Source organism: Balearica regulorum, chromosome 13 (genome assembly GCF_011004875.1).
Source record: "Balearica regulorum gibbericeps isolate bBalReg1 chromosome 13, bBalReg1.pri, whole genome shotgun sequence".
NCBI lineage: Eukaryota > Metazoa > Chordata > Aves > Gruiformes > Gruidae > Balearica > Balearica regulorum.
In genome coordinates, this window is record NC_046196.1 from 10,915,815 (window position 1) to 10,941,410 (window position 25,596).

At 38.0% G+C, this 25,596-nt stretch overlaps 2 protein-coding genes across 6 annotated transcripts in view; one reads left to right on the forward strand and one right to left on the reverse strand.

Annotated features, from left to right (window-relative positions):
* The window catches only part of GARRE1 (granule associated Rac and RHOG effector 1), a 61,268-nt gene that overhangs the window by 32,959 nt on the left and 2,713 nt on the right, over window positions 1-25,596 (forward strand). For 4 of the 5 annotated variants that reach the window (XM_075765541.1, XM_075765539.1, XM_075765544.1 and 1 more), the window contains 11 exons: window positions 6,357-6,563; window positions 8,933-9,073; window positions 9,355-9,450; window positions 9,582-9,743; window positions 10,698-10,856; window positions 15,378-15,475; window positions 16,987-17,112; window positions 17,608-18,599; window positions 21,707-21,872; window positions 22,756-22,890; window positions 25,120-25,198. In XM_075765541.1, the coding sequence (XP_075621656.1) occupies window positions 6,357-6,563; window positions 8,933-9,073; window positions 9,355-9,450; window positions 9,582-9,743; window positions 10,698-10,856; window positions 15,378-15,475; window positions 16,987-17,112; window positions 17,608-18,599; window positions 21,707-21,872; window positions 22,756-22,890; window positions 25,120-25,198 (2,361 nt within the window). The remainder of the gene's footprint in view (window positions 1-6,356; window positions 6,564-8,932; window positions 9,074-9,354; window positions 9,451-9,581; window positions 9,744-10,697; window positions 10,857-15,377; window positions 15,476-16,986; window positions 17,113-17,607; window positions 18,600-21,706; window positions 21,873-22,755; window positions 22,891-25,119; window positions 25,199-25,596) is intronic. The other variant, XM_075765545.1, reaches the window with a different exon arrangement.
* SS18L2 (SS18 like 2) overlaps window positions 22,883-25,596 on the reverse strand; it is a 35,738-nt gene continuing 33,024 nt past the window's right edge. Inside the window, exon 5 of the transcript XR_012837577.1 lies at window positions 22,883-24,959. The gene's annotated coding sequence lies outside the window, so the exon portion shown is untranslated. The remainder of the gene's footprint in view (window positions 24,960-25,596) is intronic.

A 25,596-nucleotide genomic window follows, 5' to 3' on the forward strand; every position in this document is an offset into this window, starting at 1 on the left:
CACGACTATAACCTTCAAGAACCATGAAATAAGCATTCAACTCTCTTCACTTTGGTTATTACGGCCTTAAACACAACAGTGCACCCACGCACCACTGCTGTTGCACTTAGAGAAATAGTGAGCAACTGGAGACACACCAGAGGAGAGTAGCAAGAGTAATCAGACATCCAGGAAATAGGACTTCAGAAGACAAATTGAAAAGACTGACTCTACAGAAGAGAAGACTAAGAAGGAAAATCAGAGTTGCTCAGGTATGTAAGAAGCTGCCAGAAGACGTGGCAGTGTTCTCTTTTTCATATCCACATAAGGTGGAGCAAGAAGTAATGAACTTGAATTTCAGAAGGAAAGATTTATATTAGATGTTGTGGAAATACTTTGTAATGTTAGTGAAGCACTGACGTGGATTGCTACAAAGGGTAGGGAGCTTCCATCGTGAAGAACTTACAGAACAGGTTAAACCTGCACCCAGCAAAACTGACCCAGGTAAAATTGCTCCTTGCTTGGGACAGTAGGATGACCTTCTGAGATCCTCTCCTACTCTGCTTTTCTGTGATTAGAAAACTGATGTGGTTTAGCCCCAGCCGCAGCTGAGCACCACACGGCTGCTCGCTCAGCCCTTCCCTGGCAGGATGGGGAGCAGAATGGGAAAAACAAAGGCAGAGCCTCATGGGTTTGGGATAAGGACAGTTTACTGGGACAGCAAGGGAGAGGGAAACAAACAACAGTACTGATAACAGAATGTTCACAATGGATGACAACAGAAAGCAATTTATTGATCCCATGACTGACCCACCGGACACTCAACACACGCTCAGACAGCCCCAGAGCCATGCCAAACCTGCCTCTCCCCGACTAGCTCCCTTTTATGTTGAGCATGAGGTCACATTGTATGAAATAGCCCCCTGGCCAGCTTGGCTTACCTGTTGTGGCTCCTTGTGAAAATTAACTCTATCCTAGCCAGAACCAGGACAAAGACTCAGCTGAAACTTTAATTAAAAAAAAAAAAAAAAAAAAGTGTGGTTTTGGGTTTTTCCCCGATTTATAGAAAAGTTAACATTTCATAAAACTACCAGCAGGATAAAAAAAACTCACAATGGAAGCTGAAAAATATAAAGGGCTTGCCTGGCTTTTTGCCCGAGTTCACTGACCAGGGGAAACAAGGGGAAAAGAGAGTGTGAGAGGCAATGTAACTTCTTCCTTGGAAAATACAAGGGAGGCAATACAGTAATATCTGAAGTTGCTTTTGCAGCTTCTCTAGTAGATGGCTGAAAGAACTTACAACTTTGAGAAAGAATTGAGAGATGGTCGAATGTCTGAGTGGCAGCTCAGCAATATCCTATGAAGAGGTACTCCAGAGCCTCTTATTTGAGGGATGGAGTCTGGTATTATGGAAGCAGTGGGAGGTGAGTTGTAATTCATGGTGGGGTGGGAGCACAGAACCCCAAATTGATGAGAAGGACATGAGAATGAGGCTTTTTGTATGCATGAGCCCAGCTAAGGAAAACATACTTCTCCTAAGCCTTCTTCAACAAAGGCTGTATGTTTTGAGGAAGAATGAGAAATACAAGCAGCGCAGGTTTGGCTTTAGAAATTTAGCAGAGAGCTATAGCTTTTCTGAGGTGTCACATGTTTTTATCTAGTGTAGTGGGCTCTAGCCCCCAGGGGAGGCAATATCAAGAAAACTTAAAGTTCTGACGAACATACACTGACTTGAATTTGGACTAGAAATGGTTGTGCAACCAGGACTGTAGCAGCAGCGGGTGAGGATTTTAATTTATGTATTGTTTTTTAGCAGAACAGAGCTTGCTAGTTCAGAGCTGTATGCCAGGATGTGTAAGGAGGTGACTTCTCGTGATCAAAGTGTTGGTGACAGATGGAGTTTCCCAAGGTTTCTTTAATTTCAGAAATGCAAATGCTGATTTTTATTTTCTGCCTTTCCTTTTCTCCTTTCAAAAAACTCTGAATTCTCACATGTGTTGTGCCTGTATGGGGTGAGGAACAGCTTGGAAGTCAGGGGGAACGAGAGAGTGTTTTATGTTAAGTTTTCCAGATCTGTTGTTAAAGTTTTGTAAGCTGGAAGAATGCAGTAAAACTGTACTTCTGCTAATAAAAGTGTTAAAGGAAATCCTGTGGGGGAAAAAAAATTAAAACTGGAAAAAAGTCTGTAATTTCCTTATCTTTTGTGAAGCTTTGCAGCAGCCTCAGTACTGCAAAATACAAAGAATGAATCGTGTTTTAGTTACGCGGAGCTGGTGTATTGTCTTAAAGTGGTAGTAATGACACAGATGTACATGTTGCCTTTCTAAACCAAAGGGAAACATGAATGGGCACAGGATATTTACTTGGGTGCTAAGTTTTGTATTAAACGGAGATAATTTTTGGCTTTTATGTGTATAAAATAACTGAAGGCTTTTGAACAAGAAGCTTGTGGGACAAAAATGTCTGAGCAAATATAAAATGTAGGCTTTCCTCGGCAAACATTGTAAAGCCCAATTTAAATATTTTTTTAAATTATTATCTTTCCTGTGATTTGCAGGGATTGGCTTCAGACTTTTCTGAGTTGAACTGTGAATAGCAAAAAGCTACTTCAGATCAGTAGAAAATGCTATGGCTTACTGGAATGCCATTGTACGCTTGTCTTGGTCTATAATTTCATGGTCTGCTCTCAGATCTGCTAGCATTGTCTTTAAAAATATTTTGTATTACGTTTTAACTGCTGCTTTTTATTTTTAAAATGCTTAACACTTCAATGCTTTTTTGCTAAATTATAGTGAGCATTTTAGTAGCTGTCAATATCAGATTATCACCTCTGGGCTTTTAGGTTGACTGTTAGCAAAAATGAGTCTGGGTTGCCCATGTGTCCTAATACCGTACGCGTAAGGGTGCAACTTCCGCTGGAATCTAGTTTATCTTGTAGGCAACTCTTTTTTCAATGAGCAGGATGGTGTCTTCCCTTGGAGGTGTTTTGGTCATGAGATCACTCTTCCGAACTGCAGGGCATTGCTACATAGTAAAAATGAATAATATTCTGCCTGCTTTCAGTAATATGTGGGAAAGGGTGTTATCTCATAATCTGGTATACCAGTTTGAGTCATGCCTCATTTTTAACTTCATTATATTGCTATTTTAATCTGGTCTCTTCAGTGGGTAGACAGGTTGTGCACAGGGCTTATGGTTACCAAAGCCATTAAGAACTCTGTTAAGGGAAATGGGGGTAGCAGGAAACCACTGAATAAGTGTGTTGCAGTGTTTTGGGTTTTTGTTTTGTTTGTTTAGGGAAATAGCCAAAAGAAAAACAAGGAAAGGGGCGGGGGAGGAAATTCTGCTACATAAAATGGTACTTGGATCTGCAGGTCAGTCTTTGTCTCAAGTTTGGAAGCTTGACACTGGTTATTTGCTAACTTTATTAGTGGTAGTGTTCTGTTTTAAAGAATCTGTTGTATAAGGTTTGCTTTCCAGGGAATTTGCATGGCATCACTGTTTAGCAATGAAATCTGGAAATTTTATATGTGCTTTTTGTCCAGGAAAATGTTCCAAAGTTGATTATGTCCCCCAACTGGGAGGATAATAATGTGACAGAGTAATCTAACACTGCATCTCCACCTGATGCTCCTGTTTGTATGTATCCAGTTTGATTAAACTCATCACCTGTTTCAGAGACAGGGAAGTCTGAAGTGAGACTCATTGCTTCCAACTGCCTAAACAGGAAAACAGATTCCTTTAGGCGAGGTTATTCAGCTGCTGAGATAGATAGCTTCCCTACCTGGCAACGGGATAGGAAAGTCAAGGTGCTAGAGCTGTATTTCTTGGGACAAAAGGTTTGCAAGCTGGAGACCTTATTGTATATGCAATGTAAATGATTCTATGAAATAGTTCAAGAAAACACCACCACTACCAAGAAAAACTGAATAGTTGACATTGGTGATGATTCCAGTTCATCTTTGATTGCTACATAGTCTCTAGGTTTGAGTTTGTTCTTATTATGGTCTAAAGGAGGAGAGTCAAACACTTCTGGATGGGAAAGTAGGCAAAAATAAACTTGAAAAAGATATGGTGGTGTCTCTTAACTGTGAAAAACCCACATCCACATGCTAATATTGTTCTTCAGATTTCACAACAGAGATTTAGTATATTGCTTTACACACTTTGGTAACTGCTGGCCAACCCTGGCTGTATTTGTTAAACTGGTGGCGGTCGTGCTGCTTTCCCCAGTTAAGACAGAGCTTCAGCTCTTTGGAAGAAAATCCTCAAGAAGTGAACTTTAAAGCAAAGTGAGTTTGGCATCTGCAGTGAGTGTTTAACAGGGCAAAAATCCTCCACCACTTGGATTTTATTTAAGCAGTTAAAACCATTCTTACCCATTTCTGAGGGAGACTGACATAGATTATTTTTCAAACAAAATAGAAGTTCAGTAAAGCAGATGTTACTATTTATCTTTACTGTTTAACATTGTAAATTACACTAGGAATGTTGTGTGCTGCCCCTTAAAAACTAAATCATTTGTTTATTTTGAGCATTATTCCCAGGCAGGGGAAACTTCAACCTCTGTACCTTAAATATTCTTTGAAACTTAATCGGCTTGAAATTCCTAATGAGTCCTAGTTTCTTCTTCCCCTGAGAACGGCATTCTTCGTACACAGAAATATTCAGATCACCAGTTGCCTTTTCCCGCAGTTTTCTTATAAATCTTAATAATTTTGTAGCCAGGAAAGTTGGAGTTTCATGCATTTTATCATTTGTTGACTGTTTTTTTAATAAGGCAAACTCTACTTTCAGAGGTCAGTCAAAGTACCAAAAATGTTTAATTTTATGCCTTGTACAAAGAAGGGAAGTGATTGAACCAGAATGGAATGTCAAAAGAAGTCCGGATGCAATGGAAAAAAGCATTGCCATCACTGGTTCTTCTGAAGTAGATAGTTAATGCATATAACTGTTCGTGTGACTACAGAGTCTTGCCAGTAAGATCATTGTGTCTGAATATTTTTATTCCAGAAGAATGTAGCTGAAAATAAGCCAGATGATTTATTTGCTCCAAGGCACGATGGCTTTGTACATTATCTGTGTATTTTATGAATTATTCCTAAAATGGAATTCAAGTTGAGTCTTTCTTAATAAATCAAAGTCAAATATACATTTTAAACCATTTTGTGTGACAAACTCCATAAAAGAAACAAAACACTTTGAATAGCTTTTAAATATTTTCTGCAGTCATTTGGAAAATACTTGCTTCTCTGCTGTGTTCTAGTTACACTTTGTTGTAAGCTTTCATCTGCTTAGAAGAGCGTGGCCCTGAAGGTAGATGGAGCACTCCTGTTCATGCTGCTTTGCTCTCCACGTTGTCCTTCTGGATGGTTGCACTCCTGTCTGTTCTTCCACATGCAGTGGCTGCACCTCAATACTCCATTTGTGTGACCTGTTTTGTTTTGCTTGTAGTAACTCAGGCATATGTCTGTCTTTGGTCATAATTCTCATTAGTATTGGTGTGAGAGGGGGAGATAAATGGGGGGTGCAAACATGCAAGGGACAGAGGTCCAGGACACGGCGCCCAGCTCTGGCTGGCTGAGGTGGGCACCCCTTCTCCGGCACGCTGCTGGTGCTGCCCTCAGCCCAGCATGTACGGGGAGGGACCGGCAGCCCTTTGCTTCCTTGCCTTTTCTCAGGCTTTCCGAGTGAGTATTGCATGACCCATTTCAGCAAAATATTCTGAAGAGAAGATTTGTGCCATCGTTAGCAGTTCTGTCAGACAATGCAAGTGACAGGGCTGCAACTTTGTGCATGCATTCTGCAGTCACTATTGTATTCTAAAAATGGTACTGTGTTGCCACTGTATTATGTGGCAATGTTTTTCATGCTTATTACTGGTTATTGCTCTGCTTGGAAGATAAACTGCTGGATGAAACTTCTGATTTTAAATTATTCAGATTTTTTTTGTTTTGGATTTTTTTTTAGCATAAATTCAGTTAGGTGTATGTGCAAGTGGGTTTTGCTGTTGACTTTGTCCTTGTGATAATATGCTACTCCCATTTTTGTATTGTTTAATGTGCTTGATATTGCTAAGTAACTTAAGCTTTTCATTCTTCAAATTGCCATAACTTGAGTGCAGAATTAAAAATGACATGAGGATCAGTCTGTTTACTCCTTAATTCACAGAAACCAATGCTCAATCACTGTTTACCTTATTTTAAGTAAATGGTTAAATATCATGTGTTACTTAGAATCTGAAGCATTATTTTAATTAAAAAAAAAATTCTGAGTTGAACTTAATTCCTTACCCCAAACACTGAACAAAAAGGAAGAAGAGAAACTTATGTGAAATCTTCTATTTGCTTGAAACTGGTTTGTTTCTTCTCCCACAGGTACTTGGGAGATGTTTCTTGACGGTGGTGCAGGTCCACTTTCAGTTCCTGTCACAAGCTTTGCAGAAGGTCCAGCCAGTGGCACACTCTTGCTTTGCTGAAGCTGTAGCTCAGGAGAGAAAGAACATTAGTGGGGCTGGAGCCTCAAATTTAAGCCCCACCAATGAGCTAGAAGAGGCAATAAGATCCTGGAGAGGAGCAGCAGAGGTATGGAGGTCTTGCTGTAGTGACATTATATTTAGTGAAATGGCAGTTACATTTAGTGAAACCTAAATTTAGGCTGGATGCCCTAATAAAGGAAGAAAATCTCTGATTTTAAAGACATGCTATATTTGAAAGGGGGGGGGGGAAACGTGGTGCAGTTAGTTTCAGATGCTAAAACTTGTTTTACCTATATGGTGATTATACTATCTTTGCCCTGTGTAAAGTTTCTTTGTGGTAGGATTGTACATAAGGAGTGCACAAACAGCTTCTTAGTTTTAGTAGTGAATTAACAATGTTCAAATGAGGTTTGGCAGACAGAGGGAATTAAAAAAAAAATAAGTCTTTGCAAAAACAGAGCAAAAATAATTTAGATAATGTTTCTTTCTCTTAATTTGCAGCATGAATTCTATTTTACACTTGAAAATTGTTATGGTAACTTGTAGCACTTTTGTCTTCATGCTGTCAAGCTTGATGCTGCTTGATCCATCAATTGTTGGAATGTTAATTGTATTACTTAAATGTACCACTCTCTGGGCTTTTATTTTCACAGACACTTGCCATCTGTGGAATCCTTCCTTTTCCTGTTGAAAAAAGTACTTTACAAAGAAAATCAGTTTTATGAGTTTTTCTGCTTTCCCTTGCACTACTGAAGTCTGCAGACTGATAGATAAAAATGGATTCAGACACTGAGTTCATGGTTTCCTTAAATTTAAGTAACTCGGAGCATGTGCTTTTGAAGTCTAATTTGGCAGCCCACACAGGCTTGTTAATCATCTTGACTGGAAATCTTGTCAAGGTTTCCATTTAGCAACTAACATCTGCAAGGTATATGCAAGCAAACAAGTTTCCTTTAGAACTATGAATGCAGAGGAATTATTTGTAACTTTTACTGCAGCGTAAGTTTATTTCACTAGATAAAATAAGGACTTGGGAGTGCTTTAGCTGTATTACAGATAATCATAACGGCTCTAATCCTGGTATAGCTTTACTCCTTTTGCATAAAAAATAGTTCATTTATGTTTAATATACTTAGTTCCTTAAAACTGTGTTACAATTTCTAGAAATGACCTGCAATTGCTATCAAGTTTGTTTAAAATGTGGTTAAAATTAAACTTGAGTTTACAGAATCTGGGACCTTAACTTTCTTTTTTTTACCTCCTTAACAGCTCACTTCAGCTACTTCTGTTAATAAAACCTGTATTTCAAAATAGAGTTTAGTACAAGTATTACACTAACCAAACCCTTTATTAAACATACATGGGGAGGAGAAGAGAAAAATACAGATTCTCCCTAGTTTCAGAATAACAATAGAAGAAACATCTTAATTGTTATGATTGAGTAAAATAACTAATCTGAAGTATTTGTGTGGGGTTTTAGGATAGCATAAGAAAACTCTGTGCTCTGTAAATAAATAAAATCTCTCTTTTTCTCTCTTAGAATTGTAGATAGACTAATACATGAGTCCTTTTGATAGAGGGGAGATTTGAAGTACTGAAAACTTTCCAAAATTTTACTTTGTGGAGTAGAAGGCAATCCATTATTTCCATATAAAACTAGCCTCTTTGGCAGGAGAATACACTGCTGTTTCAGAATAAAGTTTAAGATGATACTTTGTCAGTAGCTCAAAACTATTTTTTCTTTTTAAGATTTTTCATTTGGAAAATGCTGTAATTTTATTTGTGTCAATGTATCTGTCCATTGGCTGTAGTACCAAAAATTCCCAATTTGGACATCCTGCTTTAGAGCAAGACTCCTTCCTAGACTGAAAAATAAGCCGTATCTGAGGCCTTAAATGCCATTGAGAGTAGGCTTCTATTTCCTTTACCCTGCTACGTAGTGTAATATTTTTACAGTTATATCCAGATATTGGGGTTTTCCTATTTCTCCTTTTTCAAAATCATGTTACAGAAAGCTATTCTCTTGCTGTGCTAAGTTGATCTTAGTCTTGTGTGGCTCAAATTGCACCAGAGTAATCACCTTTAATTTTATAAAGTACATCATCTTATGTACACAGGAGTGTTTGTACACACAATTAAATGTGTCTTCTGTTTCTGTGGCAAGTAATACCCTTTATGCTGAAGTTCTGAGTCCCTCCTTTGGTAACCGCAGTCATCACGTGGCCTGTGTAACAGGACCCTTAGTCCTGAGAGGGGCTGAAATAGTAACAGCAAACAATGTTGAATTAAGTTGCTAGCCAACACCTATATGCCGTACAAATTAGATGAGATTTGTGCTTTTAAAGTAGCAGTAGAGATTTAATAAGTTATAATAAATAATCTCCTCCAGATCCTTTCCACCAGGTTTAATTTAAATAAGCTTGACCTGGTTTAATGTTGAACCTCTTTACCCTGGATTTTTATTTTACGCTGCAGGCCACATCTCGACTGCGAGAAAGAGGCTGTGATGGATGTTTGGCAGGAATTGAAGTTCAGCAGCTTTTCTGTTCACAGACTGTGGCAATCCCTGAACATCAGCTCAAAGAGCTAAACATGAAAATTGACAGTGCTTTGCAGGTGAGTTTTTAAAGTCTGCTGCTTCCATGTGCATGTAGTACAGTCAGTGGGCCAAGGAATGAAATATGGAAGGAGTATATTACTGCAGAAATACGTACCGCAGGCAGCCATGAGGTATTTGAGAATTACAGTATAGTCATCTTATATGATAAATGTGTGTATGCTGTAGAACTGAGTAGCATAAATCCATGTAACAATTCTTATATATCCAGACACAATGACTGCATGCTTATTTACTTGCTGATATGCTTGTTCTATCTCAACTTTTTGTTTAATGTCAGGCTTACAAAGTGGCTTTGGAGAGTTTAGGCCATTGTGAATATGCAATGAAGGCTGGCTTCCACTTGAACCCAAAAGCTATTGAAGCAAGTCTGCAGGTAGGATCTGCTAAACCTGCTCTCTTTCATCCCTCCTCACCTTGAAAATAACTATTAAAAAAAAAAAAGACTCATACTAGGATTTTCTAAGTCTTCATTTCTTCTAATTGATCTGTTCTTTTATATTTCAGGGCTGTTGCAGTGAAGCTGAAGCCCAGCAAACAGGAAGGAGACAGACTCCACCTCAGCCAATTCAGTGTGAACTGCCCACTGTACCTGTTCAGATAGGATCGCATTTTCTGAAAGGAATATCCTTTAATGAGTCTGCAGCGGAAAACCTGAAGCTGAAAACGGTAATAACTCTGAATCTGACCACAGGAGTGAAGTTGGGGGGGGCGGGGGGGGAGAAGGAAGAAAAAAAAAAAAAAAAGAGTAGAACTCCTTAAAATTCAGAGAACTGCAGTAGAAGTTCAGTGCCAAACTTGTATTTAAAAGTGCGTATTTTTAGCCTGACTTCCTGTGGAAACAAGATGTTGATAACATTGTAGGTCCACGCCTGCTTCTGATAACATTTTAACTACCTGGGCAAATGCAATCCAATCTGAGAGAAGCATAGACGTCTAGGAGGTAATGAAGCTTCTATGCGCTTTTTGAAAATAGGTGGGTTAGGTCTGAAGAAGTGCAGAGGAAAGTGAGCCCTTACCGATGCCCCAACCAGGTGATGCACTTGAGAGCTTTTATCATCTTAGGTGCCAACATAAGTCTGGCCCAGCCTAGTGCTAAGGGAGGTACTTGAAAAAATATTTTGTAGCAAAGGTCCTTTTAATATCTTCTTACAAACTTTAACCATTTTTTAAAAAAAATTTAAAACTGTGGAGAAGTTTATTTTCTGTATAAAGGAATAGAAAAGATGTCCATTCAGAAGTCAGCATTTTCACATTTTTTAGATAAGCCCAGTTCCTTGCTCCTTTAAGAGCTGAAACAATCCACAGCTCAAAATGCTGCTTTTCTGTTGTCTTTGCAGTGCTTTGTATAGTTTTGATTAAACCATTTTGCAAGAATATAAGCAAAAATACTGTTTATGATTTTGGAGGAGTATTGTGTTCCAAATAGCAGAGACGGTCTTCCATATTTCTGTTCTGCAGTTGAGCTCTTCTAGTTATACAAGACTGTTCCGAGGTAACAGACATTATAGTTGTTTGAAAAACGTGTAGAACAATGATAAATACATATGGAAGCATTGGTGTTAACATTTCTGAATCACATGTTTTGTATGACAATTTTTTTTATTATTTTTTTTTTTTTAGCACACAATGCTGCAGTTGATTAAGGAAGCTGGATGCCATAACGGACTTACACCACGGGATGACTCTCCTGTTACTGAAGTACTAAATCAGGTTTGCCCTTCCACCTGGCGAGGAGCCTGCAAAACTGCTGTGCAATTATTATTTGGCCAAGCTGGACTGGTAAGTGACTATGAATAGCCTTAGCAAAAAAAGGGCTACTTAAACATCCTGAAGAGAAACTAGATATTTTAAAGAGTTTTGGAAATTAATTTCCAGGATCTGACTTTGTGTTTCTCCATTTTTAACATTGCAGCTAACTTGATTTAAGAGCAAAATGTATCCTCATAGAATGCAAGTTCATGGATGGTATCTGTAGTTGACAGGAACAAGAGAATGTACCACGTACTTTGTAGTTTCCATTATTAGAGAGAACACAAGAAATGAAACTTCTGATTCACAGTGAAATAGATTTTCCAATCTATAGATGACCATGTTAAAAAGAAACACCCTTCCTTCCCCCCCACCTTCTCTCAGATTAGCTTTAAAAAAATCGCCATTTTTTCATTTCCTCTCTGCTTTCAATGGAAGCTGGGTTTCCTGCCCAACATAACCCAGGAAGTCCTCTGCACCAAGTAATGCTACCTGACATCTCCATCAGAGGACAGCACAGTTAAATACCTTGCTATAGACATATGTGTTCTTTAGAAACACACCCCATGGATTTTACAGTATCTAAACAGTTGCTAAAAATAGGTGCTTGGAACATACTCTGATAAGAAAATGCATTTGTGCTCCCATAACCAATTACTGCAATCTCTTCATTTAATAAAGTGTTCATTCATGACACACAGGTTTTTTGGACTACTGTGAGTTTTCACTTGACTGGACAAATAAAATGGGGGCAAGAATGCAAGGCTATGAAAGAAATGCAAGTTTATGCCTGTGATAGTTTCTGTCAAATATTCTTTGAACCATCTTTAAGATACAATGATCTAAATGCTTCTTGTTGATTGATAAATTGATTCTTTGTTCAAGGTGATGGCAGGCCATCCGGACTTTGTAACTAATTGCAGTTTCCATTAAGGAAGGATCCATATTGCTACATACTTTGTAAAGACCACATTTTTCAAACAAATCACACAGCTGCTTAAGTGACTTTGACCTTCCATCCTAGTTCAATAAACCATATGTTTTTCAGTACCATTAATAGGTTCTCCTATAATGGTGAATGATAAATTGTAAATAATAAATTTGTCAGGTATTTCTACTTTAGCATTCCTTTAATACCAGATAGCAGATATTAGATATTCCTCTAATATTAAATATCTGTTACAGAAGTAGGTTCAAATCATACTGGAATTCAACTGACTTTTCATGTAAAGAAGGCCTAAAATCAAAGGCACGGGCCATCAATATCATATCAACTTACTTCAGTGTGATACAGGGATTTAAGGCTAGGAGATGGATAAGGAAGTTTTACAGGGCAGCATAAGAAGGTGGTATCTTTGCAACTATGGAATAGTAGGATTGATCAAATTTTTACTTGGGTATTTTCAAGGAAAATATGTATTAAATATTAATAAATACAGGAAGAACTAGAAAAAAAGGATGTGGTTAAGTGGGATTGTCTTCACCTGCTGTAGTTCCTGGTAGGATGCTGGGAGTCAGCAGCAAGGTATGGGAAATGAGACCAAGAAAGAAACTGTTTCTCAGCAGCCCTATGGGAGTGTGCCCTAACTCAGGAGGAGTTCTTGGCTCCCGAGTGTCTAGGTGAGGAATGCTTTGGAGGATGTTGCACCTCCCACCGTGTCCTTTCCAGGGGGGTTCAGGGTTGTGCACACCCAAGTCCTGCCCTGATGAGATTTGGGGAGTGCCCTGAGGCACGTTTGGACTCTGGAGTCTGGAAATCTCCTGGTGTCCGCCAGTCTAGACATAACTAGTTAGACCTGCTGGTAATTAAAGTGCTGTTATTCTTCAAGTTTATCATAACATTTGGAGAGTTGTCAGCATAAAACTTACTTGTATGTTCTCCCTAATGACAGTGCTGATATAAGGAATATTACTTGTGTTGAATCATGAGTGTCTCCAAAGATTTTTGCATGAACCTCAGGTTCTGAAAGTAGCAGGTTTCTATGTTCAAAGACACAGTGATGAGCTGTACACATGACAAAGTGAGCCTTCTCTCCTTCATTTATTCTCACTTTGATTTGTTACAATTTGGAAGGGAGTGAGGGTTGAGGTTTTTCTTTATAAGCTATGGGCCATCATTTTTTACAAGATTCAATTATACTTGTATGTACCCTCATGCAATGACGGGAAATTGTAACTTGCTTCTTTAAAGCATTCTTTGGGTGGAGATGAGAGAGGAAACACCTGTAAAACAAGAACAATAGATGTCTGATGCACAGGAAGCTATCCTCTAAGCACCCACCAGGCGGGGAGGGAGAATGTGTTTATTTTAAGTTTATTTTGTGTAAAACTCAGATAAATTAATCATGGGACAATATTACGTAGTCTTTGGTTTACTGCTTTTAGAAACTAAGCTGTCTGCATTAGTTCAGAATTGTGCGTAAATTTGTCATTTAAATGCCAAATTTCAAAAATTGTCATTTAAATGCCAAATTTAAAAAAGAACATTACTTGATGGTCTCGCTATCTTTAGCCTATCTTGCTATGTGCCTTTTAAGAAGAAACTCATTAAGAGTGGAAAGCACAATGAGATGTGACTTAGTTTGCTTGGTTATTTTAGGCTTCAGTTTTTTCACATAAACAATTTTTTTTAAAGTGCAATCTTTCAGTGTGTACCTTAACATATATATTAAGAATTGTATTTTCAGATTTGGGTCAGCTGAAGAAATCTCCATGTTTGAATAAAAGTAACATATTTAAATAGCTGAAATCAGAGGATGAGTGGAAATAAAACTTTGAATTGGCCTCATGCTCATGCAAAGTCATGAGAGAAGGTTTAACTGAGTCTCTGGCCATCATTTTTTGTGCTAGTAGATCTTTCTGTAGCAAAACCCAACATGCCTTGCAGAGACACTAAATGTCCTAGCAGTGTTTAAATCCCAGATGTCGTAACTCTGTGACCAACTGTTGAGAAATGTTAAACTGTTTTTAAAGGGAAGAAAGGAAGATATGGGGGGGGTGGGGGGTGGTGGAAACACCCCCAACAAAGCCCAGACCACGAGTGCTACTGTACACTGCTGCCAGAATCTGATCTAGGTCTGCACAAATCAGAATTTTGGTTCCGACTTATAGGTCTGAGGTGCAGACAGTAATTTTCTTGGGAGTTAAGAAGAATCATTTCCTAAGTTCATGTCTCCTTATCCCAATTATAATTGCAATGTAGCTGAATTGCAGATTACCAAATTACATAAAATTAAAATGGTACAAATACAAGGAAAAATGTAATGGAGTTGCCCTGTTATTAAATGAGAGGTATTTTCATGAGTGGATAATAGCATGGCGTTTTGTCACTGTGCTTAGACATGTTTTACAAGTTTGAATAAACTCGGGTAGATGCTTAGTGTCAGCTGGAGGAAAACTAAGGCCATATGCTAAAATATCTAAAAGGTGGGAAGTAATTGTGTTCAAGTGTCATTGGATGGTTTTGTTAAAGCAAGAGAAAGAAGAGACTCTCATCATTATTCAAATTTCACATTTCTTCATAACCTGTAGTAGACAACCAGTTAGAAGTAGAACCAGTGTAGGATGATTACAAAAAAGCCAGTAATATCCCTTGAGGCTTATTTATACCAGAGGACTTTTGCCATTTCAAGGATAAATGGTACAGCTAATTGGCTAGTCACTGCAGCAGGAACTGCTGACTGCTGCCAAAAAGCTGCTGGTTCAGCATGACCAAAATAGGAAATTATGGAAATGATCAAAAAGGCCAATCCATGCAGACTGGACAACAACAGAAAGCACGAACCAAATATGGAACTTACTATCACTGGTATTAAAGTTTAAATGAAGCTGAAGTGAATCCATTCCTTCTCAATTCCATAAAAAGAAAGGTTCATGACAGAAGGTTAATTTTTCAAGACTTTCATCTTCCATATATCTTCATGATGTCTTACAGAAGTCTCAGAATTCGAGAAATTGAACAGTCACTTTTCTTCTCTTTATATAATAGGGAATTAATAATAGTATGGTTCCTTTAGGTAGAATAGAGAAATGTTGGTGTGGGATTTTATAACCTTAAAAGGAGGGGGGGTGGTGGTGTTAAGAATTGTGAGCTACGTAAAGAGTTTCAGGCTAAATACTACTTGTCTGTATCGTACCATGCACTGCAGTTAAATGATTTAAAATATTTTGATAAAAAGGTGTTTGGGAGCTCTTAAAGTAGTAGTGTCAAACCTCTGAAATGTAAAGGCTGTTACACGAAGCCATTGATAACTACCAGCTGTTACATAAAGCAGTTGGTAACTACGTAGTGGTGCATAACTACAGTATGTAATTGAGAAGAATTAACTCCTTGAAATATAGGTTACTGTATCAAACTAATCATTTTATATTCTTTCTTTTTTTAGACATTAAAATAGAAATCAGCTTATGATTTTGTGAGTTGATTTGTATCCGATTACTGTAGTGTGGCAGGGAGGTGAGACTATTGCATCTTAACTACAGGGGTGATAAAATAACTAGAACTAATTCTTTAAAATAATTTTCCTTTTTTATTTTCATTTTATTCACTAGGTGGTTGTGGACACAGCACAGATTGAAAATAAAGAAGCCTATGCTCCTCAGATAAGTTTAGAAGGATCCAGAATTGTGGTGCAAGTTCCATCAACTTGGTAAATAAAAATACTGTATTGCAGATTATATGAATAGCTATAACTGAAATATATACGGAAGAATATTGCAGTGCAAGTGGAAGAGAGAATGCTATGCAATTATGGCCTGTCTTCCTTAAGTTCCTTTATCTGGAACTGTTTGACTACCACCATTCCTGACAGACTGACAGTTGTACTTCAGCTGTCTTTGTGCTAGCGCTGCCTCTGTTGGAGGCAATAGAAGAGAGGCAGTGCTGGGGCACTAAAACACACTTTTAAAGAAAAAGTAAAAGCTTGATGATGAAAGAGAAGGTTTTGAAAAAAAAAAAAATCCAATAACATTCCTGTTATGCTCCTCCCTGGCAGGTCCTCACAGCTTTTACCTCAGGAAGGCCAGGAATTACATGAGATTAATGAGACCTTTAGCTCTTTCTTCACTGAGCTTTTCTTTAAGCACAGTCATGAACCGCAGAACTCTGTGGTCCGAGACACGCTATTCCTATCAGTTTAGTTGACTGCCTAGGAAAGAACAGTAGGATTAATCTGCAGTTTAGGTGAAGATTTCTTCCCTTTTGAAACAGTGATTTGGAATTGGAACACTTCCTTTCTCTTACTTTGGAGTACTCAGTGTTAAGAGTTTCAGTGCAACCACAGTTTGTTCATCTGAATCCTTAGTGAGATAGCTTGTTACTAATGGTGCCAGTGGTATCGACAGAAGTGTGAGTCAACAGATAAGATAGATAGTCTGTTTACCCAAATACATCTTTAATTCCTCTATAGAGTATAAACTGGCACTTCTCTGTTCTCTTTATGTAAATGTCTCTCTTGTGAAAGAATTAAAAGCAGAGTGCTTTGAGCCAGATTTCGTGTGCTCTGGAAGAGCTCCGCCTGCTGACACACACAGTAAGAGTGCCTCTTTACTCGCCTCTGCTGGATGGGCTCATTAAGTACTTGACAAATGTGCTAATATTTAGATTTAAGTTATTCTGGTTTCACCTCAAATTCAGTCCTAATTCTGTGCCATTAATGAGGAAAACTCACTAATCCTGCATCTTCACAGCTCAGTGAAATCTTCCCCAGACTGTTGGATATGCTGAATTATTTTCCATGCGGAGTCTGTCAGGCTGGTGGTTCTTAGCGTTGGACTCCATAGTGCACCCACATGCTAGTGTTTTGTCACGTTTGTTGAGTGCTCTTGCCTTTTTCCAGAAATGGCTTTGTGTATTTATTATTTCTTACTGCTGTGCCTGAATTACGCCTGTTCAGCTAAAAGACCTAATGGTTAATCATGATTTTAAAATAGATTATATAACTCTTAATTTTACAGTTAGATGATTTGTATATTCAAAGCAGAAGAATCTGGGGCTGCAGGTGTAGTCTTTAGGAACACTCAGGCATTCATATGTTATGCTGCATTTACTAGTTGCACCTCTGTAGGACAGTAGTGGCCTTTTATTATCTGACTACTATGGTAAATTTTTTAATGTAAAAAAGAAAAATTTGGATTTTTAAGTTAAACTTAATGATTACAGGTGTCTGAAAGAAGATCCAGCAACAATGTCTTTGCTACAGAGGAGTCTGGATCCAGAGAAGACTTTGGGACTAGTAGATGTGCTCTATACTGCTGTGTTTGACATACAGAGGTGGAAGGAAGGAAGGTACATCTCTTGAGCCTCATGCTCTACTTCCCTAGTTTAAACAAAGCCATCATTGTTGAAAGATCTGTACTGAGGAATTTGATAGTACCAGTTCATTAGAAGGAAAGCAGTAGTCAAACCGAGTGAGAAATCGGTAATCTGCATAGGCACCTTGTGGGTGCAGGCAGAGAGACAGCAGTCGTTTTAAAACCAAACTAGCAGCTTATCCAAGTGTACAAAAGTATTTGTTTCTCTCTTAAGAAATATTTGATTTATAAAATTAGTCCCCATTTAGGTCCTGAAGCGCAATTAAAATTTCTTACGGACTAGAAAGTAGTCGATGCTATTGCAACTACTAGTAATAATTTGCATTGTTACCATAAGAAGCAGCTGATGAACTTGGCAATCTTTGGATTTGTTTCTTCCACTAGTTACCCAAATAGGCTTTTTCCTCCAAAGTATAAACCCAGTTATTATATATTAGATGGTTTGACGTACATGTTTTTGTTGATGCAGGGAGCAAGCTTTGCCTTGTATTCAGATCCAGTTACAGCGTGAAATCTCAGACTTTGGGAATCAAGTTGACATGCCATCCGGAAATGGAAGCAAATCTTCAGGTGGTCTACAAAAGACGTTCTCAAAACTGACTTCACGGTTTACAAAAAAAACTTCCTGCACCAGTACAAGTAATACTGGAAGTTATTCAATCTCTAATACATCTTCCAAAAATGTCTTCATAAGTTCCAACTCAGAGGAGAAAGCTAAAATGCCTGCTAACATAGATGCACGGTTACAAAGCATTTTAAACATTGGTAATTTTCCTAGGACTGCAGATCCACTGCAGTCAATTCAGAGCACAAATAATCAGCTAGTGAATGGGTTTCTAGTCGAAAGACGGGATAATTTCTTCAAACCAGATGATGGCAAGGATGACAAAGGTATGAATTTACCAACTGACCAAGAAATGCAGGATGTTATCGATTTCTTGTCTGGTTTTAACATGGGCAAATCCCAGCAGACTTCTCCGATGGTGAAAAGAAGGAACTCTGTTGCATCCTCTGCAGCAACAGAACCAAAATCAGGAACAGTACAACAGCAACCGCAGTCTGTCTCTCACACACCACTGCATCCCTCTCAGCAAGGCTTGTCACAGCAACAGCAGTCACAAAAGCAGCAGCAGCAGCAAATGCAGTATTACCAACACTTGCTTCAACCTATTGGACCACAGCAACGTGTACCTGCCAAATGGCTGACTAATTCTTCACAGCAGCCAGCCCAAGCTGTTGGAGCTGGATTGTCTCATATAAACCAGTGGAACAATCCTGGTTTTTCAGATTTAAGCTCCGATCTGTACAGCTTGGGTCTTGTGAGCAGCTATATGGACAATATGATGTCAGAGATGTTAGGACAGAAACCACAAGGACCTAGAAACAACACATGGCCAAATCGTGACCAAACTGATGGAGTGTTTGGGATGTTGGGAGAAATCCTGCCTTTTGATCCTGCAGGTATGTCTCTTTTTTTCCTTTTTTATGTTTTTGCAAGGATCCTTTAACAAAGAATACTGTTAAATATTGCTAGCAATAACTGTCATTTCCTAGTGCTATCTGCCAGATGCTGGGGTGTTTACAAAGGCAAGCAGGTATTTATATGTATGGTTTTTTTCTTTTTTTTTTAATAGAAGGTGAACTAAAGTACAAGCAACTTTCATTAATAAAGAAGAATGGGAACAAATTCCTTATTTCTTGCCCTAGCTGTAGTAGTTCTGACCTTTCTTATATGGACCACATCAAAGTACTGAAACAGATACTTACAGATGATGTTCCTCCTACTGTTAATTTGTAAAATTGTTTAAAATCAAACTCTTGAACTTCCATATTTTACCTCTCCCCAGAATGACCTTTCCTGCTCTTTACCAGTCTTGCAGTCTGGAGCTACAGCCAGATTGCATCTTTCCCCTATCCCTGCATTTCCCCTCCATCACTGTGCAATTCTATGGGACTCATACTGGTTCCTGTTCTACAGCTGTTGCTGCAGTGAAAAGCTTGGATGCCAAAGGATTAGAGACTAAAGAGCAAGTGCCATGTGGTTTGCCATGATGTTGAACCACCAATAAATTGTAAACGTAGAGGGATTATTGTCAAAGATAAAGTGAGATAAAATTTTGTAGCCATAAGCAAATAGCTACAGACTGTGAAATTGACTGTAGAGTCTAAGAGGAGATCAATGAATTCTTCTGACAGTAGCACTAAGAACAACTTACAAATTCATTATCTTGTAAATATAATTTCGGTTGGCCTGGAACATAGCTACAGAAACTTCGCACTTGTGAAAACTGCCTGGAGGGAGGCAGCACTGGAACTAACAGGAAAACCTTTTATGAAACCATGAATCCGTTTCCCGTGCTCGTTTGCACGCGTGTGTGTGTTAGGACTGTGTAGGTGTCTCAAACTGGCTCATTTGACTCAATTTTGGTAATTATTTTGTCAACTTAGTTGATAAATTAGTGGAGTTTCAGGCAAAAATAGGCATCATGTTATCAAAAGCTTCTTAACAATTTTAAGTCTGAATTAGCATCATCTTATGTAAACATACTTGTGGTATATACTTAAGGATTATCATAACTTTTAAGGAAGGATAAAATGATTTTCACCAAACACCAAATACATGGTGGGGGGGGAAAGCATGTATACAAAGGTCTGGCATTTTGAATTCATTATATTGCTGTAGTATTTCTGTTTTGATCTACATAAAGCTACTTGTTTTGTGCCATTTGGTATGATGATTATCAAGGACTTTGAAAGCAATACTCTGAAAAGGTGATGTGTTCAAGTTGATAAACGGTGCTCTGTGGATTAAGATACATGTTTCTGCAGTTGAAGTGACAAGTAACCAGCATTTTCAGATCTGGAGTTTAAAAACTCAAAACCAACCAAAAAGAAATCCCATCAAATAGATTTTTCCACTGGAAAGATAACTTTTCTTCATATAACTTGCCAGGTTGAGCCGTGATGCAGGAATCTTCAATTTAAGCTCTAGTTAGTGTAGTACAGAAAGCTTTAAAACATAAAACACTTTCTCATTTTCAGACTTCCTTAGGACTTTGTACACTTGCCATTTGAAACAAATGGCACTACTTTTTTGATAAATATTTTTAGAGCCTGAAAAGGATATCTCTTTTTCAGATACAAATCTGCTAATTAAGAATTTATAAAATTGATGGCTTTTCGTGTCAAAGCTTAACTAGCTACGCAAAACGTATTTTGCAGTATTTTTATCATCTGTAAGAACTTGATGAAGGAATATTGCAGTAAGAACTCGTAGAAGGAATGTTGATACCTCCAGGTCTTTTGAGTTACTTTCACAGATTTGAAACAATGAAGTCAAGAACATATCTGATAAAAAGCTGTTTACCCGATATATTTTTATTGAGGTAAAAATTAACACAAGTTGCTATTTTGAATATAGCAGTGATTAAACACTTAATGCTATCCACAGGAAAAAAAACCTGGATGCCCTTCAGATTCTATCTAGAATCTATCCTTAGATCTGAGGATCTGCCTAGCTTCCAGCCTCATCTTAAATTGACATAAAGATATTTATGAAAGACCAATTTCTGCTTTTCAAGTTGTGCATGCTTGTTGGATGTTCTTCAGTCTTCACTCTTAATTTAAAACTGAGACCAGCAAGACAGCAGCTCTGTACTTCCTGCCCCAATTACTATGTGTGTAGTCTAGACATTTTCCACAAATCCAGTCAGATTGCAAAGTATTCCTCTCGGGGGGGAAAAAAAAGGCAAAAAGAAACAAAAGCTGTGGAATCTCAATTACACTGACTCATAAAAGCATTCTTTTTAATACATGAATTATTTGTTCTGATCAATTGAGCATTTAAAACACTTCTGGATTAAGGCTTTTGCTGTGTCTGCTCAAGATCGTGCCTATCACTTATCAAATGCTTGGGACACATAAAGCACTTCAGGAATGAAAAGAATTTTTGGTTTTAAGAATGACTGCTTTTTTCTGTAAATATCAATCTTATTCTGAAATATTTTGCAGGTCAGGATCAGAAAGTTTTCAAAGTTGTTGTCTAGTCTTTGTAGGAAGTGGGCAATTTCTGGGCTGCATGTTCTAATATGATCAATCTGAGATTCTGATGTCTCAAAGTAAGCAGGATCACAACAGAGCTGGAAATCATGTTGCAGTCTGTAATCAACTCTAATAATTGGTATGTTCTTTTTCTCTGAGCTTGGGTAAACGTAGACTTTAATTCTGTCAGCGTCTGCTGATGGGCTATTGAACCTTTTGGTGTATAGGTATGATCATAGTGACCAATACTATTTCCCTGATAGAATGCAAGGGGCAGGTGTTCTTCCGTGTGAGAATTATTATTCACCACGTATGGATGGTGCGTATCTACTTTTTAAAAACATTTCCCATTCAGTGTTCTTCACTGCTCCATGAAGAGGTACCAACTGTTGTCTGGCACTTATTACCAGTGAGGGAATTAATTTCTGTTGTGGGCTATGGTCAAACCTAAAGGATTAAATGAGGGGGATAATTGCAGTAGAAATAACTGAATGTTAGCAACTGACTTCTTGGTTCCTTTTATTCAGTTGGCTCTGATCCAGAATTTGCTCGCTATGTTGCTGGGGTCAACCAGGCTATGCAACAGAAAAGGCAAGCACAGCACGTCCGCCGTCCAAGCAACACACGTAGCAACTGGCCTCTTCCCGATGATCCTCATAAAACCTGGCCCTTTCCTGAGTATTTCACAGAAGGGTAAGAGATTGGACAGGCTACATATTTTTATTGTATATGAGTCTATTTTACACTCAAACTTGGGATACTGGGTGCTTTTTCCAGTTGCTGCTGCCTCTGTGAAAGCTGCACTTCATTATGTCAAGAGTGAGAAATCTGAGCCGTTCCTGCTTTGCTGATAGCGAAGCACTGACATTTGTTATGTCTTCTTTAGAGTGAAATGCATACCAACTTTGACTTGAACAGAGAAAATAAGGAATTTATAGCACAGATGCATTCAGAACAGTTTTCTTTCAGTATTTTGAAAACCTTTTAAGACCTAGTTTTGATGAAAAGCAATGCTATCAAAGTTGCAGTGCCTGACTGAATTCAGCTTTCCAGATTTTAGCCACTTAATTTTGCTACTATAAGGCAGGTACCTTACAGCAAGTAAGTTAGTTCTTCATTCGTATCTTCCAAATCATAACTATTCATTACAACAGAAGGGTTTCAGGATTCTCTGTTTTGTCCATGAAGTAATAGCTATGATGCTCAAGCTAGCTTAAAACCAGTAGGAGAAGTACATGTTCTAGCTCAGGTTTGCAATGAAACAGTCAAGTGCTTAATAATTCCAAAACAAAGCATCACTTTTTTCTCTTTCCTGACCAAGACAGGTGCTTTTAGTTTATGTAATTATTTTAGTAAAATATATATAAAGTGACTGTAACAGACAAAGCAGTTGATGTGATCACTCAGAAGTAAATTAGTTAAAGTATTTGTATTACTAGTACATTTTACGAAGTATTGAAATTTCTTTGTGCTCTGAGATATCACCTGTGACAAAGATTCAGTGTAACTAACGGGGGCATAGAGTCTGGACCAGGCACTACAAATATGAAGACTAATACAACTTTTTGTCTTACAGTGACGTGACAAATAGCTGGTCTGGTACTCAAGGAGACTCTGCCAGCTCAAGTGATGAGACCTCCTCAGCTAATGGAGACAGTTTGTTCTCCATGTTCTCAGGGCCAGACCTTGTTGCTGCTGTGAAGCAGAGAAGGTGAGCAAAATGAACAGAAACACGTACTGCTTCCTAAGATTATTCTTCTTTTGATAATTTCATGTGAGTAGCCACACAAAGGAAACTCCTGCTAATTAGACGAAGTTATGCAAACATCAGTTTGCAGACTATACCTATGGTATGGATCAATGTATAGTGTATCTGACTTTGATGCTAGGGATTCCCAATTTGAGTTCCCTTAGTAGCTGGCTCCTTATACAAACTAGCATCTGTGCAAATAGCCAGTTGTTAGCTGACATTCAGTACATCTAGATGAGGTCTGACGCTTTCCCTCTTCCAAGACAATCTGATTTGGATGCCAGTTCCTTCTAAAATACTGAGGCATTAGAGATCATTTTTGAATTGGTTTTCTAAACTGTGTACTTCACTGCAGCTATGTCATGCCCCTAATGATGTGCATTTTGATGCCAGCAAGTACTTATTTCCGGGCTTCTGCTGCAACTTTGTGGCACTCAAGAAATACCACTGATAACATTGTGTAGACTCTTTTGTCTTGCCTACCACTGCCATTTTAGTAGTTGTAAATACACTATAAGCATTTAGTCCTTTATTTCTGACAATATGAAGAGGAGGCTTAATTGCATTCATAAATAAACTTAGTAATTTAAAAACTAAGCCAGGATTTTCAACTATGAACAATCCACTTAAAAGTAGTAGTATGAATTACAACAATTGCTTTCTGCTTTTCTAAAGGGCTGGAAGATGGGTATCTTTGGAACCTCACTGATTCCATAGTAGAGGGTAATTAAGACAATAGTAAAAGAAAAGCATGAAGTAAAGCATGAATACCAACCCAATTCCAATTTGGGATCATTCTCTCAAAGCATTTTGCAGACCTGCTTCTAAAAATAAAGCTAGTTCTGTGGCCAAATTTTTGAATAGATCACAGAATAATTCAGAGTGGATAAATTTAGATAGAAGATTGTCTGGTTTTTGGTGACAGGAAAAAGTCAGTGGATGTATTGCCTGTTTCCTGCAGATTATACCTGGACAGCTATTTTTATGTGCATTGCCAGAAAGGAAGTGTACTGAAGCTGAAAATAATGAGACTAAGGCAAGCAGGTTGAAAAGAATTGACCAAAAGAGGAGCTGTTTTCTGAATCTTTACACTTACCAAGACTTTATATAGAGGGGACAGGAATTGAGCTTCAATAAATGCTAAATTGAAATTAATAGAAGAGAGCTATCTAATATGCAGTCACAGCAAAAAGTAGTAATTATTTGTGGGTTTTGGTTTTTTTTTTTAAAAAAAAGCAGGGAAGGAAAACACAATAAGCATATAATGGGTGAATTAATCTGCCAAGCCAGCAGATATAAAGAGGTTGATCATGGAGCGATTCATGGAGCAAGAAGAACAAAAGCTTGTGCTTCATTGAATAAAAACTTAAGATGAAGTAACAGTACTATCTCTTATGCAGAAAAACACTCTACAAGCAAGGGCCTGACAAAATAGCGTAGCCACAACTATACCATAAGAGAAGGTGCGGAAGGGTTGAGCATGCCAAAGCTGGCCTACAAAGGACTGCTCACCTATGGAGGCCTGATGATTGAAGCGTGGTGGTATTTATTTTTTTTTTGTAAACTAAGGAGGAAAGGATAAAAGATTTTGCTTTAATCTAAACCCACCTACCTCACACCCTCCACCTCCCCCCAAAAAACCCTAACCAAAACCAAGAAAACATGGTCAAGGACTTGTATTAAATATTAGGGCATAAATTTAAACCAAAGGTGTAACGTTTTTCCTCAGTAAAGTCACTATGCTTCAGCAGAAGTTTCACTTGCTCAATAGTTTTTGTCTTCTCTGTAAAGTTATTTCAGAAAAGATATTTTTAATAAAAAACCCAAAACCAAACCACAAACAAAAGCAGGTAACAGAAGAAAAAAGGCAATTTCTCGCAGATTTCTTCAAAGCAGGCAGAAGACTAGTCCACCTTCGTTTCACCTCTGCAAAAACGTGTGCATGCTGCTGAAGCTGTAGCTACTGCACTGTCAAGCCTCTGACAGTATTCAGTAACAAATTTCTTTCTGCATTGCTGCTTTTACCTGTACTGGGCAAAAATACATCAAACAAGATGAAATGTCAGTACACATTCAAGGCTGTCAAGTATGACAGACTGAAACTACAGAATAGAATATGCCAGTGGCAGATTAATGTGGGTGACTCACTTTAAAAAAATAATATGTAAATGTCACTCTCTGTTTGGGCAGAAAACACAGTAGTGGTGAACAGGAACCTAGTACGCTACCATCACCACCTCTTCTTTCTGCAGCAGATGACCGTAATCAGGTAAGCTGAAAATGGCTTTGCTGAGTCACTTTTCCTGTTTTCATTTTGGGGTGGTTTACACTAGGAAACCAACTAGAATAGCATCTGTATCTCCAGATTGCTTACCTCAGCTAAAACCCAAACCATTTGCACTCAAATGCTACTAGATGCTTTTTTCAAAGTTACCACGTTTAAATATTAAAATTGGAAATCACTTATCTTTTTCCCTTGTAGCAGAAATAATCACAAAACCAAAGATTTCAAGTTAAGAGGCAACACAGTCAATTTTAATTGCCTGTGCAGAGAAAACTAAAGTATCACCAGACTTTATTACCTGTCTTGCTAGAAATTTTGACTTAGAGTGGAGCTGCTGTGTCAAGCAAATGTGCTGAAGTAAATAAAAAGGTTTTTCAGTGGGC